The sequence below is a fragment of the Oreochromis niloticus genome, linkage group LG18 (assembly GCF_001858045.2).
Source record: "Oreochromis niloticus isolate F11D_XX linkage group LG18, O_niloticus_UMD_NMBU, whole genome shotgun sequence".
Taxonomy (NCBI): domain Eukaryota; kingdom Metazoa; phylum Chordata; class Actinopteri; order Cichliformes; family Cichlidae; genus Oreochromis; species Oreochromis niloticus.
In genome coordinates this window covers 22,414,676-22,437,654 of record NC_031982.2, presented here as the reverse complement: position 1 = coordinate 22,437,654, position 22,979 = coordinate 22,414,676, and the positions used below count along the sequence as shown (strand labels likewise).

The 22,979-nt window shown below is 39.4% G+C and overlaps 1 protein-coding gene and 1 pseudogene across 1 annotated transcript; one reads left to right on the top strand and one right to left on the bottom strand.

Moving 5' to 3' along the window:
- LOC109195478 (leucine-rich repeat LGI family member 2-like) overlaps positions 1-22,979 on the top strand; it is a 401,007-nt pseudogene that overhangs the window by 227,188 nt on the left and 150,840 nt on the right.
- On the bottom strand, positions 4,828-11,199 carry LOC112842765 (uncharacterized). The gene is made up of 2 exons (XM_025900062.1): positions 5,182-11,199; positions 4,828-4,936 (listed from the first exon to the last, which is right to left on the bottom strand). The coding sequence occupies exons 1-2, from the start codon at positions 11,172-11,174 to the stop codon at positions 4,924-4,926; spliced, it is 6,006 nt and encodes a 2,001-aa protein (XP_025755847.1). The 5' UTR covers positions 11,175-11,199; the 3' UTR covers positions 4,828-4,923.

Sequence of the window (22,979 nt, the reverse complement as noted above, 5' to 3'; positions counted from 1 at the left end):
CGTGCTACTAAAAACACACGAAGAAATAACCCCAACAAACTTTTAGGCATTCAGAGAGAAACATGTCTTTTCTTAGTTCATCAAAACTTCTGTCTGGCTTCAAGCTACTTTTTAGGTTGCAAGATTAAAGGTTATCTGTGCTGAGAAATCACATCATGAGGGGTTTTTTTGTGTTTTTGAGACTTCTACATCATCAGTGTGCAAGATGTAGCAAATGTTATACAAGTTAAAACTCATATATGCATATATGGGGTCTTCACACACCCCCGTTCTCTACTAGCCATCGGGGCGGGGGCTGGGAGGAGGTGTTGGCTGTCCGATTGGCCTCCCTGCTGCTGCGGAGCCTGGGGCGGTCTGCTTGCCTCCACCCCGGGGGAAAGGGTCACATCTCTTGGGTCTGGGTGCCGTTTCCCCCTCTGGGGGCGAGGGTACCTGGACCCAGGGCATAGAGTATGTTTGGGGAGTATGATTGTGTGTACATGTCTATGTATGTCTATCCCTACGTTGGGTGAGTGCTGAGTGTTTGTATATGTGTGCATGAGGGTGGGAAAGCATGTTTATGTCTGTGTGTGCCTGTTTGTCTGTGTCTATATGTCAGGTCGGGTCTTAGACTCCACCTCCCTGGGTACTCCCAGGCCCTCCAAGTGTGGAGGCCTATCTCCCCTCACCACACTCCCTGCTGGTAGCTGATGCCCTCAGGGGTTGGTGCATTGGTGGTTCTTGGTGTCCGGGGCTGGGCGCTCAGGTATGCACCGGCTCACTCCCGGTGGCTACTTGGCGGGGCCCGATGCCTGTCGCTTGGTCAGGCCTCTTCCGGGGCAAAGGGGGCCCTCGGGCCTCCGGCCTCGGGGCCTGCAACTCGGTTCACTCTGGCACAGCTGGCTGCCGGCAGAGCCGGCGGGCACGCCGGTGCAGCCCCCTCTGGCTTCTGCTCCGTGGCTACTGGATGACCCCCTCGTCTGGGGATCTCCTCAGCCCTTCCCAGAAAGGTGGCACGGATGCCCCTCCGGTGGTACTCCTTGGGCTCTCGCACTCTGGGTCCTCTGGATGTCTGGAGCCTGGATCTCCTCCATGCCTGCTTCATGCCCTGGGGGACGGGGCTATGGGCCTCCACACCCTCTAGCAGACCGTTACATGGGAAAACCTTTTGTATATAAGCGCGTTGATCCACACAGGTGTGCACACGGGTGTTCACTGTTCGTAGACATAAACTACACCTTTCTTAGCTGCTACTTCAAAGCACATTGTGCGCTGTCTGTCCTGCGTGCTGCACAACAACTTTCAATATTTAGTATTTACTGCTGTTCACACTCAGCTAGATTAACGTGATGGTGTTGTGTTTAGTATGTTGCTTTGTTTTTGTTTGGTTTTTTTTGCTTGTCTTCTCTTCTTTTTCTCTCAACAGGTGATCCAGGAGATTTTTTTTTTTTTCTTTCTCTTTGTCTTTATAAGTGCCCTTTCTCACTGTCCCTTTTCCCTTCTATTTTTCTTTTCCTTCCTCTCTTTCTTTCTCCCTTTCCTATCCCCCAGTCATGTCTGTCCCATCTGTAACAACTGAAAATAAAATAAATAATAACAACAAAGTTTGATCAAATGGACCAATACGGCAATGCCATGATGATCCATTTGGCAAAATAAATCCATTTGGTATCCTTGTTGGTCTTCAGACAACAATTCTGACGGCTTAAGAACCAAATGGGACAGACAAAAAAAACAAACAAACAAAAAAAAAAACTCATATATGCAAATTAATATTCAATTTCAGTTTGACAAACTTTTGTCAGAAGGTTCAGGTTTTTTTTAAAATTTGAATTTTCTGGCAAATGTTTCATGTTTTAGGCCTCAAAGAGTTAGATCAAGTCAAGCTGTGATATAATTAAAAAGAAGACAGACCTCTTTACTGCCGCTCTTTGGTAATATGCATGAATTTATGTAACTTGTGTGTAATACTGCACAATCCACAGACTTTACGTTTGTTTTAGCTGGATTACATCAGTTTAGAGGAGGAAATCTGATTATTCATCATCATTATTTTATCAGTGCCGCTTTTAAATTCTGATTTATTCTGTGCTTTACTTTTTGAAACTCTTTTGAAATTGTGTCAGATGTGTTGAGTGTTACATGAGTTCTTCTGACAACCCAAGCTCATTGTAACTGTGTCACTTGGTTCAGTAAATACATCGACACAATCTTAGTGTTTAATGTCTGTGACAGTTCATTGACTGAGACAATGCAGAAGATAAATAGTCATGTAAAACTGGGTCTGTTATACTTATTTCAGACTACTAGATTTGCTTTGCATTCAAAATAATTCAAAATGATATTTATTTATTTATTTGTTATTCTACTGGGCCTTAGTGCATTCAATATGACCCAAAATGTGAGCACACAAACTCACCAGGAAAATGTTTAGAGATCAGTCAGAAAGCCATTTTCTCATTCACTTACATAGGACTAGAACTACAAATATCACCCCCTGGTGGCCATACAAAATGCAGCTTTAAGACACTTCAGCATTGGCTTCACTTTTCAGAAGTTTATGTTTTATGCAGTCTGTTGTTCTTCCACATAACTCTCTGATTATTTTGTCGAACTGATGAGCTGTACTGATACCTTTCTCCAAGGTTAAGTCTGACTCTGCCTGCAGCTTCTGGGACCTTCAGTCTCTGCTATACTGATGACAGTGTGATCATGTATTTGTTTGTCTTTGTTGGTACTAAAGTCACAAATCAGAAGGAGGTTTTTGCCAATGGTTGTAAAACACCAGTTTCTTCCTAGCAACAGGGGGTTGTCAAGAGTCTCTTACTAGTCTGTAGACATGCATCACTGGGGCTTTAGCCATTATCTATGTAGCGACTGCCATCAAACTACAGGGACCCCTGATGATCAGTCAGGAAATATTCATTTTTCTCTCATGATTGGTCAATGCCAGATGGTTGGCAGAAGAGTCTATAGGATGTTTTGCAAAACTACAATATCCTTAAAGAATATGTGAAAAGTACAAGACTAAATTATGTTCACATATACATGAAGTGTATTTGCAAATTCACCCCCACCCCCGTTCTTATTTTTTCAGTGTGGTAAACTGACAGCTATTTTTGTTTTAGTGTCACTTTAGGTCTCTTATGATAAAGGGTAAAAATCATAATGTGCTGTTTTTACAGTCTGATGCTGTGTAAAAATACCCTGTGAGTCTTAACCCAAATGGATGGACCTGAACTGCAGTACTTGGGATGATTTTATATATTACACCACCTAGTGGAGGAAAAAATTAGTCAAAGATCACAGTAAATTTAAGCTCGATTTATGAATTATATATATATTGATCCAGAAGATGAAGAAAATTGTGAGAATTAAAACACAGAAGATTTTGCAATTGCACAGATCACTTTTAACCTCAGAAATATCAATTTTAAGCGTTCTTTAATTATACGGTAACACCTGTAGTTACTTTAAAGTCTTGATTTTAGCATAAATTTGAAACACTTTAATGATAATGCATAATTACGTCATTACTTAATTTCCATTTATTAGTTGACACATATATGACAAATTCCATATAAGTCAATTGATTAATACTTTTCTTTGATTATATGTTATTGAACAATCAAATTAATTAAGCGGTGTAGAACACAGGAGAGATACATCAGATTACAAACCATTTTTTTAAAGCTAAAAAAAATTAAATACAAAAAGAAAGCAATGATCTTAATAAAATGTAAAAATATATCAAATGTTTAAAATGAGACAGTTTAAAATTGTATGAAAAATATTAGCTCATTTTGAATTTAATAGTAGCAACATGTCTCAAAAAGGTTGGGACAGAGCAACAAGAGGGTGGTGCTAAACTTAAACAACTGGAGCAACATTTTGCAACTAATTATATGAATTGACAACAGGTCACTAACATGACCGGGTATTAAAAAAAAAAAGAAAATCTCAGAAGTTAAGATGGGTAGAGGTTCACCGGTCTGCAAGAAACTGGCTTTAAATTGTGGAACTACATAAGAATAATATAACTATGTCCAAAATTAGGAAGATATGACAACATCATTAAAGCATTCAGAGTCTGGGGAAAAAAATTGTACAGTGGTCAAAGCAAAAAATCCCAACTGGATATCTTTGCACCTTTAGGCAGCAAATAAGGGTCTATGGAATTGGCAGCATTCACAAGGCTGAAATGTAGATATATGAACTTGTAATATCTGCAAATGATTGTATTTGGTTTCAATTTACATTTTACACAGAATCCCAAATACTTGGAATTGGTTTTGTAAATAAGCAAAACAATATAATCAATATAATAATCAAATTGCATTGAAATTAAATGACTTTTTTGTTGAAAAAAGATTACATATTAGATAGATCTACACTATAGGGCAGTAACTGGGAATATACTTGGAAACTGACAAGAGAAGGACATGTAGACAGGCTAACCTTTCTTTTTCCTGACTGATTAATAATGCAGTGGACTCAAATATGCTAGCTTTTGCTATTGTGTCTGGGAGTTCCTTAGAATTGAATATTTGACCTTCAAATTTTACTCATTTCTGATCATGTCAAAATTTGTTTGAAGTCTGAAAATAACCTTTTAGAAACAAATCAAACGGTCCTACCTGACCTGATTCTAAACAGCATTCGGGACCAAGGCTTTCTAACAGCATGTATGATTGTTATGCTGTCTTACCTGTATTTAAAATGCATGTTTTACTAGAGAATCAAAAGATCTAAATTAAAACTAAATTAAAAAATTACCTCAAAGTCAAAATTGAGATAAATGTGGTTTTTTTTAGTATTGTTTTCTTCAATAAAGTAAAACAAACAAAAAAAATGAATTAAAAGTAACATATCATAATAGAGAGGTCTCTTGATGATGATCAGGCAGGTGGAAGAATTGTTGCTGATTGTTCACCAGTCTCATTCTCAGTTGTTGTTACTGGAAAGAAAAGGAAGAAAAAAAAAACAAACAACACATCCATCTTGTCAAATCTCGCCACAAATCAAAGTATTGAGTGTCACAGCATCATGCACCAATCACATTCATTAAATGTTATAATCCTGCTTTACAAATGTACAGTAAATCCATAACTCTATACCAGGGAGCAAAACATAATAATAAAAACTAAAGCACAGTTTTTTTATTTTAGCTGTAATTTAGTATCATATCAAATGTGATTGTACCTGTTCAGTAGAGGACGCTGAGGATTGTGTTCCTTGTTTTTCTTTGTATATTTTTGCCATTCTTGGTATAACTCTACTTTTCCAAACTCTTCCTGGTGTAACTTTTTGCTTTCTTTTATGGCCTTTTTGGGTGCAGCTACTTCTGCCACATACCAGTCCCCTCCCCTGATTGCTTCAGTCAACTCTTTGTGCTTGAGGAAAGGCTCCCATTGGCCTGGGTTACTGAGGAGAGCATCAGCCTCCACAGATCGAAGGCGGTCTGCTTCCAAAGCGATCTCGGCAGAGCTGCCTTCTGGTTTCATATCCCGTGCCAAAGCATGAAACAAACAGCTCTTGCCCTCACTCTCTATGCTCACTGTCTGGTTATTGATGTGCACATCATAATGGCCATCAGGGTATTGGTCACTCTTTGGTCTGTAGATCAACGTCACAGTTGTATTGGCAGGTCTAGTGTCTGGGCTCAGCTCCTGCATTTTGGTAAGTCTTCCATTGCTGTCCTCTGTTAGGATGACAACTTTAGTGCCAGTGACTTCTGACAGGACTCTGATATCGAGGATGGTGCCTGCAGTCGTGGAGTTCTTGATCTTTTCAGCATGTGATCGTGAGCGCTGACCTGCCTCTGCTTTAAGTTTGTGTTTAGAATTCAGCTTTCTTGACACATATATGTTGTTCTGCCCAGCTCTGAGTTTTTCCTCTGTCCTGTCACTCTTTAAGTTGTTTACGATTATGTAATGGTCAATATTACTTTTCATTTGACCGTGAACATGAGAAACAACATAAGTAGAGAACCTGTGGTGGAAGACTTCTACCAAAGCATCAGCCAATAGAGTAATGATGGTGCCAGCTAAGTCGTGCTTGAAGTCTTTCAATAGTTTAATGTTTTCTGCAGATAGATCACTTACTTTCACATTCTCTAGTTTTCCTTGCTTTTCTTTAAATATTTTCAGCTCTTCATGAAGATTTGAGAAAAACTTATATGGGAGGCTGAGCACTGTACTGATGGTATTGTCTGCCAGTCGGCCCATGTAACGAGTTTGGATTGTGGTAAGAATTGCAGATGCATTTTCTTTGGTGTGTGATTTGGCTTTTTCAGTTATTTTGGAGAGAGATGAATTCAGTTTATTCTGCCAACTGAGGTCTGCATAGAATGGCTGCACTGCAGTTTTGCTTAACTCTGTGAAAATGGCCAAGAGATTTTTCTTTCTGCTCTCATCATTCAGAAGATCTTGAAGTTGCTTTTTATCCTCAGGTTGTGAGAGAATGATGAAGTCTACTAATGTAGCTAAGGGGTCTTTTTTCATGTTTGATTCCACACTGGGGACAATCCTTTCTTTTAAATCAGATTTGATGCTGTTTACTACATCTGCCAGTATTTTCTCTTCTTTATTGCCAAAACCATTCTTAATTGCCATTTCTGCATTCTTCATATTTGTTACAGCACTAACATTTTCTTCAGCCTGTCTGGAGAGAAACTTTGGCATCGGCTTCATCTTTTTGCTCATTCCTTTGAGTAATGTTTCAGAAGATTTGAAGCTCTTTGCGATCAACTTTCCAACTCCAAACCCAACGAGAGATACACCAAGAGAAATGGCTTTTTCTATCGCCCATGACTTCCAGCTGAATTCTCCTGTCACCATAGACTCACTCGTGCTGTCTGTTTTTTCTTCAGAAATGAGTCCCATGCCAACTTGAGCTAATGTACGAAACAAACATGCAGTGAGCAATGCTCCTCCAATATTCTGTAAAACTGCAAAAAAGGTCACCAGAAGACCTTCCCATGAGAAATGAGGCTCATCTTCCACAGAAAATATATATCTCAGACCTCGATTATAGAGGGTATAGACTTCAACTTGGAGATCTTTATCAGCCCCTGATACCAAGCAGAAAATAGGGGATTTTTTTACCACTGGATTCCTCTTTTGTTGTTTTATTTCATCCAACTTTTCGATGGCCTCGGTAATGTTTTTGTCAAAGTAACTTAGAACGTTGCACTTGGTTGATAACCGTTTTTCCAGGCTGGTTGGGTTGCTGTTGGCTGAGTTTGCAGAGGACATTTTTACAAACTGAAGGCAGACTACTGATTCTTCACTGAGAAACTTCAGAGATTCCTGTGCCTTCATTAGATCATCTATGGCCTTAGTGAGGTAATCTCCTTCCGCCTGTTGTATAGAGCAGTATGCACGAGTGTAAAAAGCTACAGCTGCCCAGCTTTTATCCTGTTTCATGGCTTTTTCAAACATTATGGCTGCGGTATCCCACTTTTTTTCATCCAGTGCAATATTCCCAAACTGGATGTAGTGATAAATGCTGGAACATGGTGAAGTTTGACTTTCAGACTGACTTTTTGCCTTTGACAAATCAGCTTTCAGACTCTCTTGCAATTCATTTCTTTTCAACTGATCAATTTCCTCTGATTTAGTTTGCAGCCAAATCCCCCAAAACTCATTCATCATGTCAACAACAGCTCTTTCCTCGTCACCATCGGTGGTGTTATAAATATCTTGAAGTGTTTCACAGTATTCTGAAAACAGGTCCTCCCGCAGTTTCATCTCAGCAACATCGTTCATTATGTGACTTATCTTTTCTGCTGCAAGTCGGTCCCTTGTGCTCTTCGCTTCCTCCAGAGAGGACACTGTGTGGAAAGATGGCTGCAGGTGTTCAGTGGAAATGATTATCTGAGCAGATCCAGGTTTACCTTTGCGTGCAGTTCGTCCAAAAGCCTGGAGTTCCACTCTTGTGTTCTCGGAAAGGAAGGAGAGGATCACAAATAACCCTCCATTATTGTTCACCTCTCTGGACACTTTAATGTCTGTGCCACGGCCGGCAAGGTTTGTGGCAACAATGACATCACCAGGAAGCAGCTCCTTGTCTATTTTACTCAAACGGTCTCTGTCACTGCGGCAGTAGAGAATTACTTTTTTACTTGGGATGCTGCTCCTCAGCTCTTCATAGATCTCTTTGGCTGTATTGATAGTTTCACAGATCACCAACGCTGCTCTTCCATCTCTGTATGAATTTGGGGAAATCTGAGCCGTGACCACATGTTTTATTTCAGATTTCCATTCTTCAGCTGTTTTTTTCAGAGCACCTTTGACCTCAAATAACTTTTTCCTGTTGAATGTTGGTATTTTGCACACAGAGAGATTTGGATATAGGTCCTGCAAAAACTGAATGTCTGCTTTGCTCCCCAGTGTTCCTGTTGTTCCGTATATTTTTCCCTGGTATTTCTCAAAAAAGGAGATGTTGGAAATGTAGTTTGTCACTGTTGAAATTGTGCTCAGTTTGACTTGGTGTTTAATCTCCACAAACTGCTGCAGACCATCACCCCACTTCTTATTCAGTTCAACAATACCAGTGGATCTGAAGTCCACTGGACAGACGTTGTCATTTTCCATGACATATTCTCGACCTTGTTTCAGTAACATTGCCAGAAAGGCATTCTGGACCCACACTGAGACTTTCTTCTCCACCAGATTCTTCAAGAATCCAGGAATGCTGATTTTGTCTGTATTGTTTTCACATGGGGTGTACTGAATCCTCTCAGAGATCAATTCTGCAATGGGCTTGATGAGAACTTCTTCTGACTCATAGAGAGGACAACACAATCCTTCCTCCAAGACAAGAAATGAAAGCTCTGGGATGTCCCGGTCATTGTATGGACTGCACTTTTGAAGACAGAGCAGTCCTTTGTCATCTAGTGTGTAAACAGTAAAGCCGTAAGGAACATAGTCCTCAATTTCTTTGAAAAAGTCAACCATAGCATCCTGACTCACTGTTTTCAGTTTACTGAGAAGTTCATGGTTTTCACTCTTGTACATATCTTCTGTAAATCCTTTTGGCACAATGTTAGATTCTTCAGCAATACTTAAAATGGCCATTGGATCATTAATTTCAGTGTCTTCTGTGTTCATTGAGTCATAGATGGCCTTGAAGAATGAAGCAGGAGGACCTCGTACAAATGTCTGGTGTCCTGTAGATAGGAAGCCATACTGACTGACGTGGCTCCAGATCATGGTGAGAATAATGTTCAGGTGCTGCATGGACACCATGGGGCTGGACAGGTACGTCAGCTGCACTCCTTGATCTAGCAGCAGTGAGTCCACTTCATCGATAATGATGCACTGAAAGTTACGATCAGGCCTCACATCCTTCATCTCAAATATTTGGCGAAGGTGATCAGCAGCAAAGGCTTCAATGGTTCCATAGACCACGTCCTTCTGATAGCATTCTTTCCGATCTTTATCCTCATTTTTATTTGTGTTAGTGTCGACTGTAATGCCAAAGTATTTGTAAAATTTGGCCCATTCTTCAGCATCTCTTTGACATAACGCAGAAGAGCTGGACACTACATCCACCTTTTCACCTCTAAGCACACGCAGCACGGCAAACATCGCTATGACACAAGACTTCCCTTCTCCAGTTCCCATCTCCAGGAGCTTCCCAGTGTCAGACAGGGCCAACAGGCACCAGCTTATCATCTGAGTTGTCCTGGGAAACCACTTCCTTTCAGCTTTATGGAGGTGTACAGCATTGCATAAGACTGCAAGGATCTCCTGAAGGTCCTCAATTTCTTTGCTTTGACACAGAGACCTAACATGTTCCACATCACATGTGTGTTTTTTAATTTCACCAGTTTTGATTAAGTTTGTTACATGAGCTACTATGTCATATGTTTTACTCAGTGTTTGTTCATCAGTGACTTTCATCTGCCGTATTTCACAGAAAAGGTTGTCAATGCTTTTTGTTTTCTCACCTCTGAGGCTCTTTTCTAGATGCTGGATCAGATTCTGAGTTTTGGATGATTCAAGGATCTCAAGGAAAGATTTTTTGTTTTCATCTTTCCACTTGGAAGAAACCTGATATGTTTCCATCAAATGTAAAATCTTCACGATGGAAATACAGCTGTCGTCATGGTGGTTGTGAGTTAATGCTCCAAGAAGGTTTAAGACCTCTACTGGTGACCAAATTCTTTGTTCCCCAAGATCTGAAACCATCTTGAAGACTTCTTTGGTTTCTTTGTCTAAGTCTTGGAATTGTTCCACACAGGCAAATAAGCTCTCCAAACACCATTTGCCTGCAGGATCTGTCATGTTTTTAACAGCTTCTGTTTCTCTAGCAAACACTTGCAAGAGATTTTCAAGAAATGTCAAAATAAAGATCTCATTAGAAAGTAATTCCTTTCCTGTGATTTTCTTTGAGATGGTGATGATTTTTGTGTCAGTAATTGTATCTTCTTTTAGGTTACAATGGAGGACCTGAAAAAGGGCCTTCAAAAACATATGTCTCAGTTCCACATCTTCACTGTGAAATTTACTCATGAGGTTCTGCAGGACCTCTGCAGCAAACACCAGGGAGTCACCGTCTTTGAGTCTTGAAAGTTCCAGAGCATGCAAAGCACTGAGACTTTGTTTTTCAATGATGAATCCACGACTAAACTGTGGGTTCCCTGTTTCCATTGCCTCTATGCCACGTTGAACGTAATCAGACACAAAATCATCCATTGTACCATAAACAATGTCTGCTTCATAGACATCCAGGAATGATGGATCAGTCTTCTTCATGTTTGTGTTGATTGAAATGTCAAGGTGCTTGTAGAAGTCAGACCACTCCTTTGTTTGCTCCTCTGAGTGAACATCAGAGCTCAGCACAATGTCCAGTTTGTTTCCCATGCAGACTTGCATGGCTGCAAACATGGCTGTAACACATGGGTCTTCTTCCACACCAACCAGTTGTACCACTCCACTTTTCTGAGTCAGCACCAGTCCACACCACCGCACCATCTGCCTCACTGTGGGCCACCAGCCTTTTATGTTGAACACTGCTTTGCAGAGCTGACACAGACACTTCTGTATGTTGTCTGAATTCAAAGATTCACATTTAAATGAATCTTTCATAAAAGGTTCTTCTTTTGGTACATTTTCTGTATATTTCAGGACACCATTGTTAATGTTTTTTATCATATCAATGGCAGAGTCATCCAAATTCCACAACATCTTTACTTCTGCTAGAACTGCAGTTACACTGCTCTCATCATTTCCTCTCAGAGTCTTTTGGAAATCCTGACAAAATCTCTCAGGAGCAGCAGATTCAAGGAGCTGGATTAGAGAGCGCCCACAGTCATCTATCCAGTGTGGTGGTATGTCATACACTTGTACCAAGGTAAGGATTTGAGTTATGGAATCAGCATCTGCATATTTCTGTGACAGTGCTTTAAGCAATGTGACTGCTTCCATTGGAGTCCATTGGTTTCTTTGCACAAGTTTGAGGAGCATTTCAGTGGATTCTGAGTGGGATTCTTTTCCATTTAGATCTGTGAGTGTGGATAAGAGAAGCTTTAAACATTGGATTTCCATATTTAAAGTGAACACAGAGGCTCTTCCAACTGCACTCTGCAGTGATGATGTGAGGGTGCTCAGGAATTCAATTATAAAGAGGTTCTCAGTGGAAATCTCATATTCTGCCCATTGTTTGGCTATGAGGACAGCATCATTATCAGATCTGCCACAGTCATTGAAAAGGTGCATCAGGTTCAGATACAGGGCTTGAGTCAAGAGGAAACTTTCAAAAACACCACTTGCTGATTGGCCGATGGATCCCAAAAGTGACTGCATATGATTGGAGATGGTTTGTAAGGAAACTTCTTCAGATATCTCCAGAGACAGAGCACAGAGCTCTGTGATGAACACCTGAGTGTGCTGCAGAGTGCTGATGGTTGGAGGAGCACGAATCCACTCATCAAACAGAAGTTTGTCCAGGACTGAAAGGATCTCACTGAGCTGATCAGCTGTGAGCTGACTCAGACTGAGATTTGTAATTGGGAGACTGCATTTCACTGAGAGGATTTCAAGAAACTCGTCACTGTCACTGATTGATTCATAGTTGGCTTCAAACTTATGCAGATGCTTTATTAGTACATCTCGCTTAGACTCACATTCCTGTGAAATGTGCCCTCTCACCTGTTTCTCAAACTGCTCTTTAGCTCGTTGGTAATAACTTTCCAGAGTTTCATTGAGTTTTTTTCTTCTTTTGTCCTCTTCTCTCCTCTCCTGTTCTCTTCTCTGTTCTTCCTCTCTCCTCTGTCTCTCCGGCCTCTCCGCTTCACTTCTCCCCCATTGGTCAAAGCAACTTCTACACTCGTACATATTATCCTGACCAACTGGTCTGTAATATTGACCTCCGTTGAACACATACACATATCGCCCATAAAGAGTAGTTTGATAAAGATTGTTGAAGCTCATGCATGGAGGCAGGACATTATAACATTTACAGCATCTCAGGTTGCTGCCCATGTTACTTTCTGATGGTACATTCCCCATTTTTGATGATTTAGTCTGCAATTAGTCAGTGGCTGTCATATGTATCCAGCGTTTTTCTGAAAAGCCAATAAATAAATAAAAATTTAATGACTTAATTATATAACAACTTATCCATAATCCATAAATCCATAAATATTAAAGCACATAATAATTAATTTTAAAAATTCATATTTCTTTACCACTAATGTACATCAAGCCATGATGGCACTGAAAAAAATAGTTAACATTAAGACATTTAAACATATAATAAATTAAAAATACAAAAATTGATTCATTTATAGTATACTAAATGACCAAATTAAAATAGATTAAATACATAGAATGTAGGTAAACATACATATACATTCCATTTACATGTCCGTTAAGCAAAAAATGCCCAGCAGTTTATATACATATATATATGAGAAGGTGCCTAATAAGTACAGCAAGCTGTCCATACCGGAGGACTTGAAAACTGCCTTGGAATCTCACAGCCTTGTCTAGCTGCTTGAAGAGGTACACTAGAGAGATAAAGGGCAGGAGAATAAACCAGCTGTTCTTCACAGAACCATCCAAGATGTACTCTCAGTGGCAGGGGAACAATATGAGAACAACACCACCAAGGCTGGAGGAGGAGCATATGGGAGAAGTACGCAACCCATAACAGCAGTTGGTGGAGCTAAGAGAAGACCACAGCAACCTCCCTGAACAGAGCCCAGTAACAATCATAGTGGGAAATATCAAAAAAAGGTTAATATGGTTCACGCCTCCTGGCTGAAGAAGCTGACTGCACTCCACAAGTGTCTGGCAGCACCGATGAACCAGCTGCTGGTCAATGAGAGACACCTGGAATGGCTAACCAAAGGCCGGACAGTCCTGATCCTCAAGGACTGCCAGAAGGGACCGGTCCCATCCAACTACTGGCCAATAACCTGCCTCAGTACCACATGGAAGCTCCTGTCAGGCATCATAGCCATTAAAAGAAGGCTTATGACTCGATGCCCCACACCTAGATCCTGGAATACCTAGAACTATATAAGCTCAACAGGCCCTAAGAGCATTCATAAGGAACTCAATGGGGATGTGGCGTGCAACACTGGAGGCTAACTTCAAGCCAATACAGGGCTCTAGACTAACTTTTTGCCACGGTTGCACTGGTGTGCCTAAGAAGGCGCACCAGCACAAAAGTTAGGCGCACCCAAATTTTTCAACCACATCGCTTAACACTGCAGTTTTACATGTGCACTTTTTGGGGGAGAAAATTGCTGTCTATACAGACAATATTCATTTGTAAATGATTAACTAACAATCTTGTCAACACAAAGTTCTTTATTTGGAGCACATTTCTACAAGAAAGATAAGTTACTGAAAAAGTGCTTCTGCTTAAAGTGTGTTGGCACTCTTTGGCAATATTGTAGACAATGTTAAACTTAATCATCACATCGGCCTCCTCTGACGACCTGTTTGCTGCTGCCTGCCGCTGAAAGGCAGTGGGGAGAGGGGACACTTGGGCAGTGCGTTTATCGCAGCATATAATGTGTTTCCTGGATACACTGTGCTTTTTCAGCATTCAGAGATTGATGGCACCGTGTCAGAGCACTGGCTATGAATTTCAGACAGATCAGTCCTTAACTTAACAAAAAATGTATCAATAGTTCTTTTCATCTTTTCTCATTACCCACAGCTACATCCACTTCTCTCAGGCCTAGGTTACTTACTAGGGCTAGATATCATCACTGATTTCTATAATCCATTCGATTCCGATTCTCAAAGTCCCGATTCAATTTTGCCTCAGACAGTCAGAAAAATTATAATTCTGATCATTTATCAGTACTGATACATGTGAGACTTCATCAGAATTGTGAGCATCAGTGCAGATGCCTTTGTGTCAAAGTAACTGAGAATAAAAGACAGAAAAACATGAAGGAGATTTTCCTGGCCTGGCTTTTTATAGCAGATAACCTTAAAAATATTCTGCAATTTTGCATAATTTTAAAAAGTTTGAATTTCTTCAGTATTGAACAGCAGAAATTAGGCTTTCTTGTGCGAAGACATTTAAGTAAAAAAAAACAAAAGGCAGTGGTAATAGACTGGTGGGTAATAAGCAAATGAATAATGCTGAAAACAGAGATTTGAGATGGGAAACTGTTCTTGAAGTACACAGAGAGAGAGAGAGAGAGAGAGCTGTGCATGAGGTGTGATTTTATCGTGGTGGAAGCAAAACAGCAAAAGTAAGAGGGAATTCATGACGATGTTTATCAAATGTGAAGCCTATTTTGCTGCTGGTTCAATGAATTTTGGTTGGGGAGAGACAAAACCTGCAACTCAGAATCTAGCACAAAAAAGAGGTAAACACAAACTGTGGATCCGCAGATGCATCAGAATCGGTGAGCCGTTCGGCTTTCAGCCCCAACGGCGTGTCCATGTACGGGCCGTTGGGTGAGAAAGCTGAGAAAGAGAAAGCTGATTCTGATGCGTCGGGTCCACGCTCTGTGTTTACGTCTTTGTGTGGAATCTGTTTACCTGCTCTCATTTACTGTTTGGTGGTGGTTGAAATAGTTTTGAGACCTTTAACCTGAGAATCTGGCGTTCCTGGCAAAATATATTTATATTTAAAAGTCGATTCAGGATTTAATGAATCGATATTGCTTTATTCAAGCTACTCACCTCTCTCTTCCACCTGCACTTTCAAATGTACACGCAGGACTACGGGACAACTACAGGACCACGGCCAACCATAGAGGTCCCGCCCCTGACTATCTCTGACTGGGACACATGATAGGGGCATGATGTGTGTCAGTTGTCGACCACACGGAGACTTTCAGAGTTGCGGAGACATTTTTTTTTTCTTTTTACTGGAACAGCTGGTTGCACCAGTGCGACCAAGGATTTTTTTTTAGTCACATCATTGAAAAATTTGGTCGCACTCTAGAGCCCTGCAATAGTACAAGTCACCATCAAGTGATGGGCCAAGGAGATGCTCTGTCCCCACTGCCGTTCTGCATAGGCCTGAACCAGTGAGATCATTGACAAGTATGACTACGGATACCGACTAAGAAATGGAGCAGTTGTCAGCCACCTCCTGTACATGCATGACATCAAGCTGTATGCCAAGATCAATTCATTGATCCACACCACCAGGATATACAGCAATGACATCGGAATGTTATTTGGATTGGAGAAGTGTAGTTGTATGATAATGAAGAGAGGGAAGGTAATCAGAACTGAGGGGATCGAACTACCAAAAGGCAACATTGCAGATGTAGAGGACAATTACAAGTACCTGGGGATCCCACAGGCAAATGGGAACCATAAAGAGACCGCTAGAAAAGCTGCAACCACCAAGTACATGTAGAGGGTCAGGCAAGTCCTGAGGAGTCATCTCAACGGTAAGATCAAGATACGGGCTATCAACACCTACGCCCTGCCCGTGATCAGGTACCCTACTGGGATAATAAGCTGGCCAAAGGAGGAGATATCAAAACCAGAAAGCTCCTGACCATGCATGGAGGGCTTTACCCCAAGTCCAGCACCCTGAGGCTGTATGCTAAGTGGAAGAAAGGGGGCCGTGGACTGGTGAGTGTCAGCACCACAGTCCAGGATGAGATAATGAACATCCACGAGTACATCAGGAAGATGGCTCCAGCCGACCGCATGCTCAGTGAATACCTCAGGCAGCAGACAGATGAACTCTGTGCTCATGTCTCTTGTGTTCGAGTAAAGATGGCGGACTAAGCGGCTGTCCTTAATTTAGCTCTGGTGCAAGGTACCTTTTATCCCTCCTTTTTTTGACGCTTTGTTCCCTCAAAAATCTTACCTAACTTTACAAAGATGCCAAAAAAACAGAAGAAGGACAAAATGGAATCTAAGTCTTCCCAGAATGATAAGATACAAGATTTGGCTTCAGCTACGGATGACCACGATTACTGCCTTTCAGACGTGGAGCTTGAAAGTGACGGAGGGGAAAAAAGAAATCTAGAGGAAATGAATGACTTGCTTAGTGATCATTCGAGTAAGGTTGTTAGACCTAGTCCCACAACAAGTGACATTCTGGCAGCTATTCAAGCTCTCCACGTGAGATTTGATAAACAAGATGATAAAATGGCGGACATTAACAACAAACTATCGGAGAATGCCTCGTTGATTGCCAATCTTGTTGAATCTATCGAGTTCAATGCAGCTGAAGTCCGTGATTGTAAAGATAAAATTGCGGGTTTGGAGAAGGAAGCCTCAACTTTACGGAGAGAAGTTGATGAGCTCAAAGAAAAGGCAAGAGAACGAGACCGGTATTCACGAAGGTGGAATCTAAGGATTAAAGGAATGAAAGAAGGTATGGGCGAAGATATCAGAAAAGAGGTGATTAAAATTCTCGCCAAGATAGCCCCAGAATGGTCTGATAATATGGAGTACATCGTCGACACTGTGCACTGGATTGGAAGGAAAGAAGAGGGCAGAAATCGCCAAGTCATGATTCAGTTCACGAAGCGCCTACATCGAGATGGAATATGGAAGAAGTCCAAAAACGCTCAGATTTGTGAGACGGAAAAAATCCGTTTTGCCGAGGATTTGACGAAGGAGGATCATCTGGAACGGGAGAAAGTTTGGCCGAAAATTTTACAAGCCAGAAATGCGGGGGAGAAGGCTTACTACAGAGGAGCTGTCGGCTATATTAACGGCCGTCGCGTTCTGGCGGACGGCTGAAGGCTGTTTCACTTTTACTTGTTCTCTGAACTCTACCTAAAGAGGGACGCTTGACAGTTTTGAATGGGATGGGAGTTGCCGCACCGCTCTTCTTTCACCTTTCCCTAAACAGGAAAGTAAACTAAAATTTTTTTTTGTACATAGTTAAGTTTGATATTATAATACTTTGAACCTTTTTTTTTTTTGTTTATTTTTAATGCTACGCACGTGTTTATCCTTTGTGTCGTTGAATGTTAGAGGTCTCAGGGATAATGTTAAAAGGAAAGCAATGTTTATGTTTATCAAAGGGCTAAAAGCGAATTGTGTCTTACTACAAGAAACTCATTCAAGTGACACTGATGTCACCTTCTGGTCAAATCAATGGGGTGATAAAATCCTTTTCAGCCATGGATCTAACCACTCTGCTGGAGTAGTTCTCTGTTTCTACCGATGTCCAGGGAAGGTCGTGACTTTTCAGGCTGATGTTTCAGGGCACTGGCTTGCAGTTGTATTGAATATTGATGGTTCATCTGTGATTCTAGTAAATGTTTATGGGTACTCCTCTCCTACTCTAAATAAGGTCATGCTGGAAAAAATAACAGATGTTCTTTCCGAGTATAAACTTCTATACCACACAGACCATGTATTATTAGGTGGTGACTTTAATCTTGTTCCAAATGAATGGCAGGATAGAAACCCTCCTAGATATGGTATTAATCAGTGGAATCCAACTTTATCAAATTTCATTAACTCAAACAATTTAAGTGACATATGGAGAGAGAAAAATCCTGGAGTCACTCAATTCTCTTGGATTAAACCAAATGGTAATAATATGTCCAGAATAGATCTTTGGTTGGGCTCGTCTATATTGTATAGATATGTTTCACATGTGTCTATCTCAGCAGCCCCGCTGACAGATCACAGTACTATTACTCTTAAACTTAACCCTGAAAATAAAACACAATTTAAAAAAGATTACTGGAAATTTAATGCAGATCTGTTAATTGATGATGGGTATGTTAAGATGATTAAAGCTCTCATCCATAAAATTTACAATGATGGAACAATTGGTACTTACACAAACAGATGGGAATTTTTTAAGTTTAAAGTTAGAGAATTTTCAATTACGTTTAGTAAAATGGCAAGTAAACAACAAAAAGAGTATGAAAGTAAATTACTCTACAATATAAATAACTATTGTAATAGACAGTTTATGTCAGAGGCTGATAAGAAATCCCTACTGTCTTTACAGGCTCAATTAGATGATCTATACAAGAAAAAGGCTCATGGAGCATACATTAGAGCTCGTGCAAAATGGATAGAAGAAGGTGAAAAGAGTACTTCATATTTCTACAATCTGGAGAAACGGAGGCAAGAGAAGAAATCTATTAATACCTTAATTGTAAATGGGGAAGAATGCACAAATCATAAGACTATAGCAGAAGAAATACATATGTTCTATTCAAATTTATACTCATCTAAATATTTAACTACTGACTCAATTGCCTTTTTTGATCAGATTGAACCTTATATTCCAATAATCGATTCTGTATTTAGAGAAATTTGTGATTCTGACATATTAATGGATGACTTAGATCAAGCCTTAAACAAACTGAAAATGAACAAAGCTCCTGGTCAGGACGGCTTGACTGCCATCTTCTATAAATTCTTCTGGAAAGAAGTAAAAGAATTTTTCTTCAAAACTATTAGGGAAATCATTAGCAATGAATCATTAGCAACGACAATGAAACAGGGTCTTATCTCCCTTATTCCTAAACCTGGTAAAGATAAAAGATTAATCGATAATTTACGTCCAATTACTCTATTGAATACAGATTATAAAATTCTTGCTCATGTTATTGCAAATAGATTAAAGGACGGTTTAGATCAGATTATTAGTGAAACACAATCTGGGTTCCTTAAGAATCGTTCTATCCACAATAATATTAGATTAGTTTTGGATTTATTGGACTATAATCACTTAATTGAAGATGATGGTGTGATTCTTTTTTTAGACTTCTATAAAGCATTTGATACGGTCGAACATCCTTTTATTTTTAAAGCTTTACAGTATTTTGGTTTTGGTAAAAAATTCATAGATTTAATTTCTTTGTTATACTCCGATATCAATAGTTCTATTTCTTTACCTTTTGGAACATCTAAACGATTTAACATTAGTCGAGGAATCCGTCAGGGGTGTCCAGCTTCTCCGCTACTTTTCATTATTGTAACAGAACTCTTGGCTATTTTCATAAAACACAATCCAAATATTCAACCACTGAACTTAATGGGAGCCCCACTGATTATAAGTCAGCTAGCAGATGATACTACACTGTTTTTAAAGAACATGTTACAGGTTCCTCTCGCACTAAATGAAATTTCACTATTTTCAAAGGCCTCTGGTTTGTATCTGAATATTAGAAAATGTGAAATATTAACTATTCATGATGGAAAACCCAGCATCTCTCTTAATATAGCTGTAAAAACTGAAATTAAATATTTGGGTATTATAATCTCAAAGAATATAAATAATAGAGAAATCCTAAATCTTGAGCATATTACCCAAAAATCTAAAAAGATCCTAATCAGCTGGTTACAAAGAGACCTTTCCATCTTTGGATGGAAAGGTCGTGTCCTACTTACCAAAACAGAAGGTATTTCGCGACTGATTTATCCATCTCAATGTTTATATATTTCCAATAAACTAATCAAGAATATAAATCAAATTAACTTTAATTATATTTGGAGAAATAAGCAACATTATATTAGGAAGAATGATGTAGTGAAGTCTTTAGAAGAAGGCGGATTGAATGTGATTGATTTTGAAGCATTGGATGGTTCCATCAAACTTAAATGGTTGCAGTCTTTCATAAATAATTTAAATAATATTTGGTTTTATTTCCCAAAAGTAATTTTTGAGAAGCTTGGTGGCATTGAATTTCTCTTAAAGTGTGATTTTGAAATCTCCAAATTACCAATTAAATTATCCAATTTTCATAAACAGGTTCTCCAGTACTGGAAAATGATTTATAAGCACAATTTTTCTCCACATACAAATTCGATCTGGAACAACCGATGTATATTGATAAAAAGAAAATCCTTCTTTTATAAGGATTGGATGGACCACGGAATTTGGACCGTTCTACACCTTTTAGACAATGACGGCAATGTATTATCGTATAATAAATTTATTGATAATTATGGCTTAGTATGTACTCAAAGTAAATTCATTAAAGTTGTGAAAGCCATTCCCCCTGCAATGATTCAGATGACTAAAGCCAGTTTAACCTATTCTTCCTTTATAATCCGTGAACCATCCTTATTTATTGATGATCGTCAATTTAAAGGAAAGACTTGCAATAACAAATTTTTAAGGACAATTTTAACCAAGCAACTTTTTCCTTCTCAATTAACAAGAAAATATTTGTTTAAAGATTATAACTTTAGGTTTTTGACCAAGTATCTTTCCTTTCCAATTCCGCCAAAAGCTAAAGAAATTCACTTTAAAGTGTTAAATGCCATATACCCGTCCAAGGATTATCTTCACAAGAAATTCAATATAGATACGAACACATGCACATTTTGCAACACTGATATTGAGACTACAGAGCACCTTTTCTACTCATGTGAAAGCATCAGATCTTTTTGGGATGGTTTCCAGTACTGGTTAACTTCTAAAAATATTGACTGCCCTTCTCTAACCTTTCAAGTAATTAGAGTTGGCCTACAAACAGAAAATAAGAAAATAGAATTTGGGATTAACAACCTATTTATAGTCGCAAAATTCTTCATTCATAAATGTCGCTTCTTGAAAATTACTCCGATCTTTGCTGCTTTTAAAAATGAAGTCTCTTTATTGAAGGCTTCATTAGACAAATGTAATGTTAATAAAGCTCACACCTTGCTTGATTTTTTGATGCAGCTTCTAAGCTAATGTAGATAGACTGTATGTGCGTGGACTGTACGTTCTCCGTTTTTTTTTTTCTTTTTTTCTGTGTTTGTTTGTGGTTATTGTTGTTGTTGTTGTTGTTGTGTTTTTTCTTAGTATTACTTTTCTTTTTGATTTAGTTATATCTTACTTTATAAGGAAGGACATTAAGATAATTGTTTGCTGCTGGAGACTTCTATTACTGTGCCTTTCCTTTCTTTTCTGATTGATGGCTGCTTCGTTCCTCATCACCCATAATTGTACATTTTTGGATGGATCTGCTTAAGTTCTGTGATGTATTTTGGTACATTGTACAATAAAAAAAAAAAAAAAAAAAAAAAAAAAAAAAAAAACCTCAGGCAGCAGAAACTCGAGGAAGAGGAGGAACTGTATCTATTATTGTAGGATCTACTGTACAATATAAAGCGCCTTGAGGCGGCTGTTGTTGTGATTTGGCGCTATATAAATAAAATTGAATTGAATTGAATTGAATTGAAAATTGAACCATTACGGAAGGACAGGCCGCTGCACTGTATTTACCACTGGCAGATAGAGGAAGTGGCTGATATCCAGAAGTCCTGCCAGTGGCTGGAAAAAGCTGGACTGAAATACAGCACAGAGGCACTAATCATGGCAGCACAAGAACAAGCCCTAAGTACAAGATTCATAGAGGCTGGAGTCAACCACACCAGGCAAGACCCCAGATGCAGGCTGTGTAAAGATGCTCCTGAGACAATCCAGCACATACCAGCAGGATGCAAGATGCTAGCAGGCAGGGCATACATGGAATGTCGTAGCCAAGTAATAGTATACAGAAACATCTGTGCTGAGTATGGCCTGGAAGTCCCGAGGTCAAAATGGGAGATGCCCCCTAGGGTGGTGGAAAATGGCTGACCTAAGATCTTGTGGGACTTCCAGATACAGACGGACAAAACTGCGGTGGCTAACCAACCAGACATAGTGGTGGTAGGCAAGCAGAAGAAGACAGCTGTAGTAATAGATGTAGCGATACTGAATGACAGCAACATCAGGAAGAAGGAACACGAGAAGCTCGAGAAGATGTTGAGGGTGAAGGTAACAGTGGTCACAGTGGTAATCGGAGCACTAAGTGCAGTGACTCCCAAGCTAAGTGAGTGGCTCCAGCAGATCCCAGGAACAGTATCCGAGATCTCTGTCCAGAAGTTGTACTAACAGCTAAGATACTGCGCAGGACCCTTAAGCTTCCAGGCCTCTGGTAGAGGACCCGACCTTGAAGGATAGACCGCCCGCAGGTGTGAGAGGGGATTTATTATATATACATAGTTGAAATGAAAACTCAAATTACACTCATTTTATTTATTTTTATTTATTTTGATCAATTATTTATTTATTTATTTGAACAACAGAATCAACCAAGAAGTCAACGTGACCAAAACCGTTTGGTAGAACACCAGAAGTGGCAAAAGTACAGACTTTCTTTACTTCAGTTTAATTACAGATATATGTGTTTAAAAATACTCTAGTAAAAGTTGATGTACTGAAGCAACTCTTTTACTCAAGTAAAAGTGAAAAAGTACAGGCTCTGAAATGTACTCAAAGTAAAAATTAGGTAATTGAAAATTCTACTAACCATGTTTGTACAAATGTAACTTAACCTTGTGCTATGTTAATATAATAATAAAATAATATTAGTACATGTGAACACAAATATTCAAATCTAAATTTTAATTAAGTGCTTATCTTGAATTTGTTGTATGGGACAACCAACCATGGTTTGAAAATGCTATCTAACTGCTTTCCTCGCACAGATCAGTCCACATGTTCATGGCGGCTATGAGTCTGTCTGGAATATGCTGAGCAAACTTTGGTGCAACTGGATTAGACTCAGTTTAAGATCTCATTTTTAGCATTGCTGT

Excerpts from the sequence above, each read along its gene's own strand:
- LOC112842765 (XM_025900062.1), bottom strand. The coding sequence starts at position 11,174 with ATGTTGTGGAATTTGGATGACTCTGCCATTGATATGATAAAAAACATT.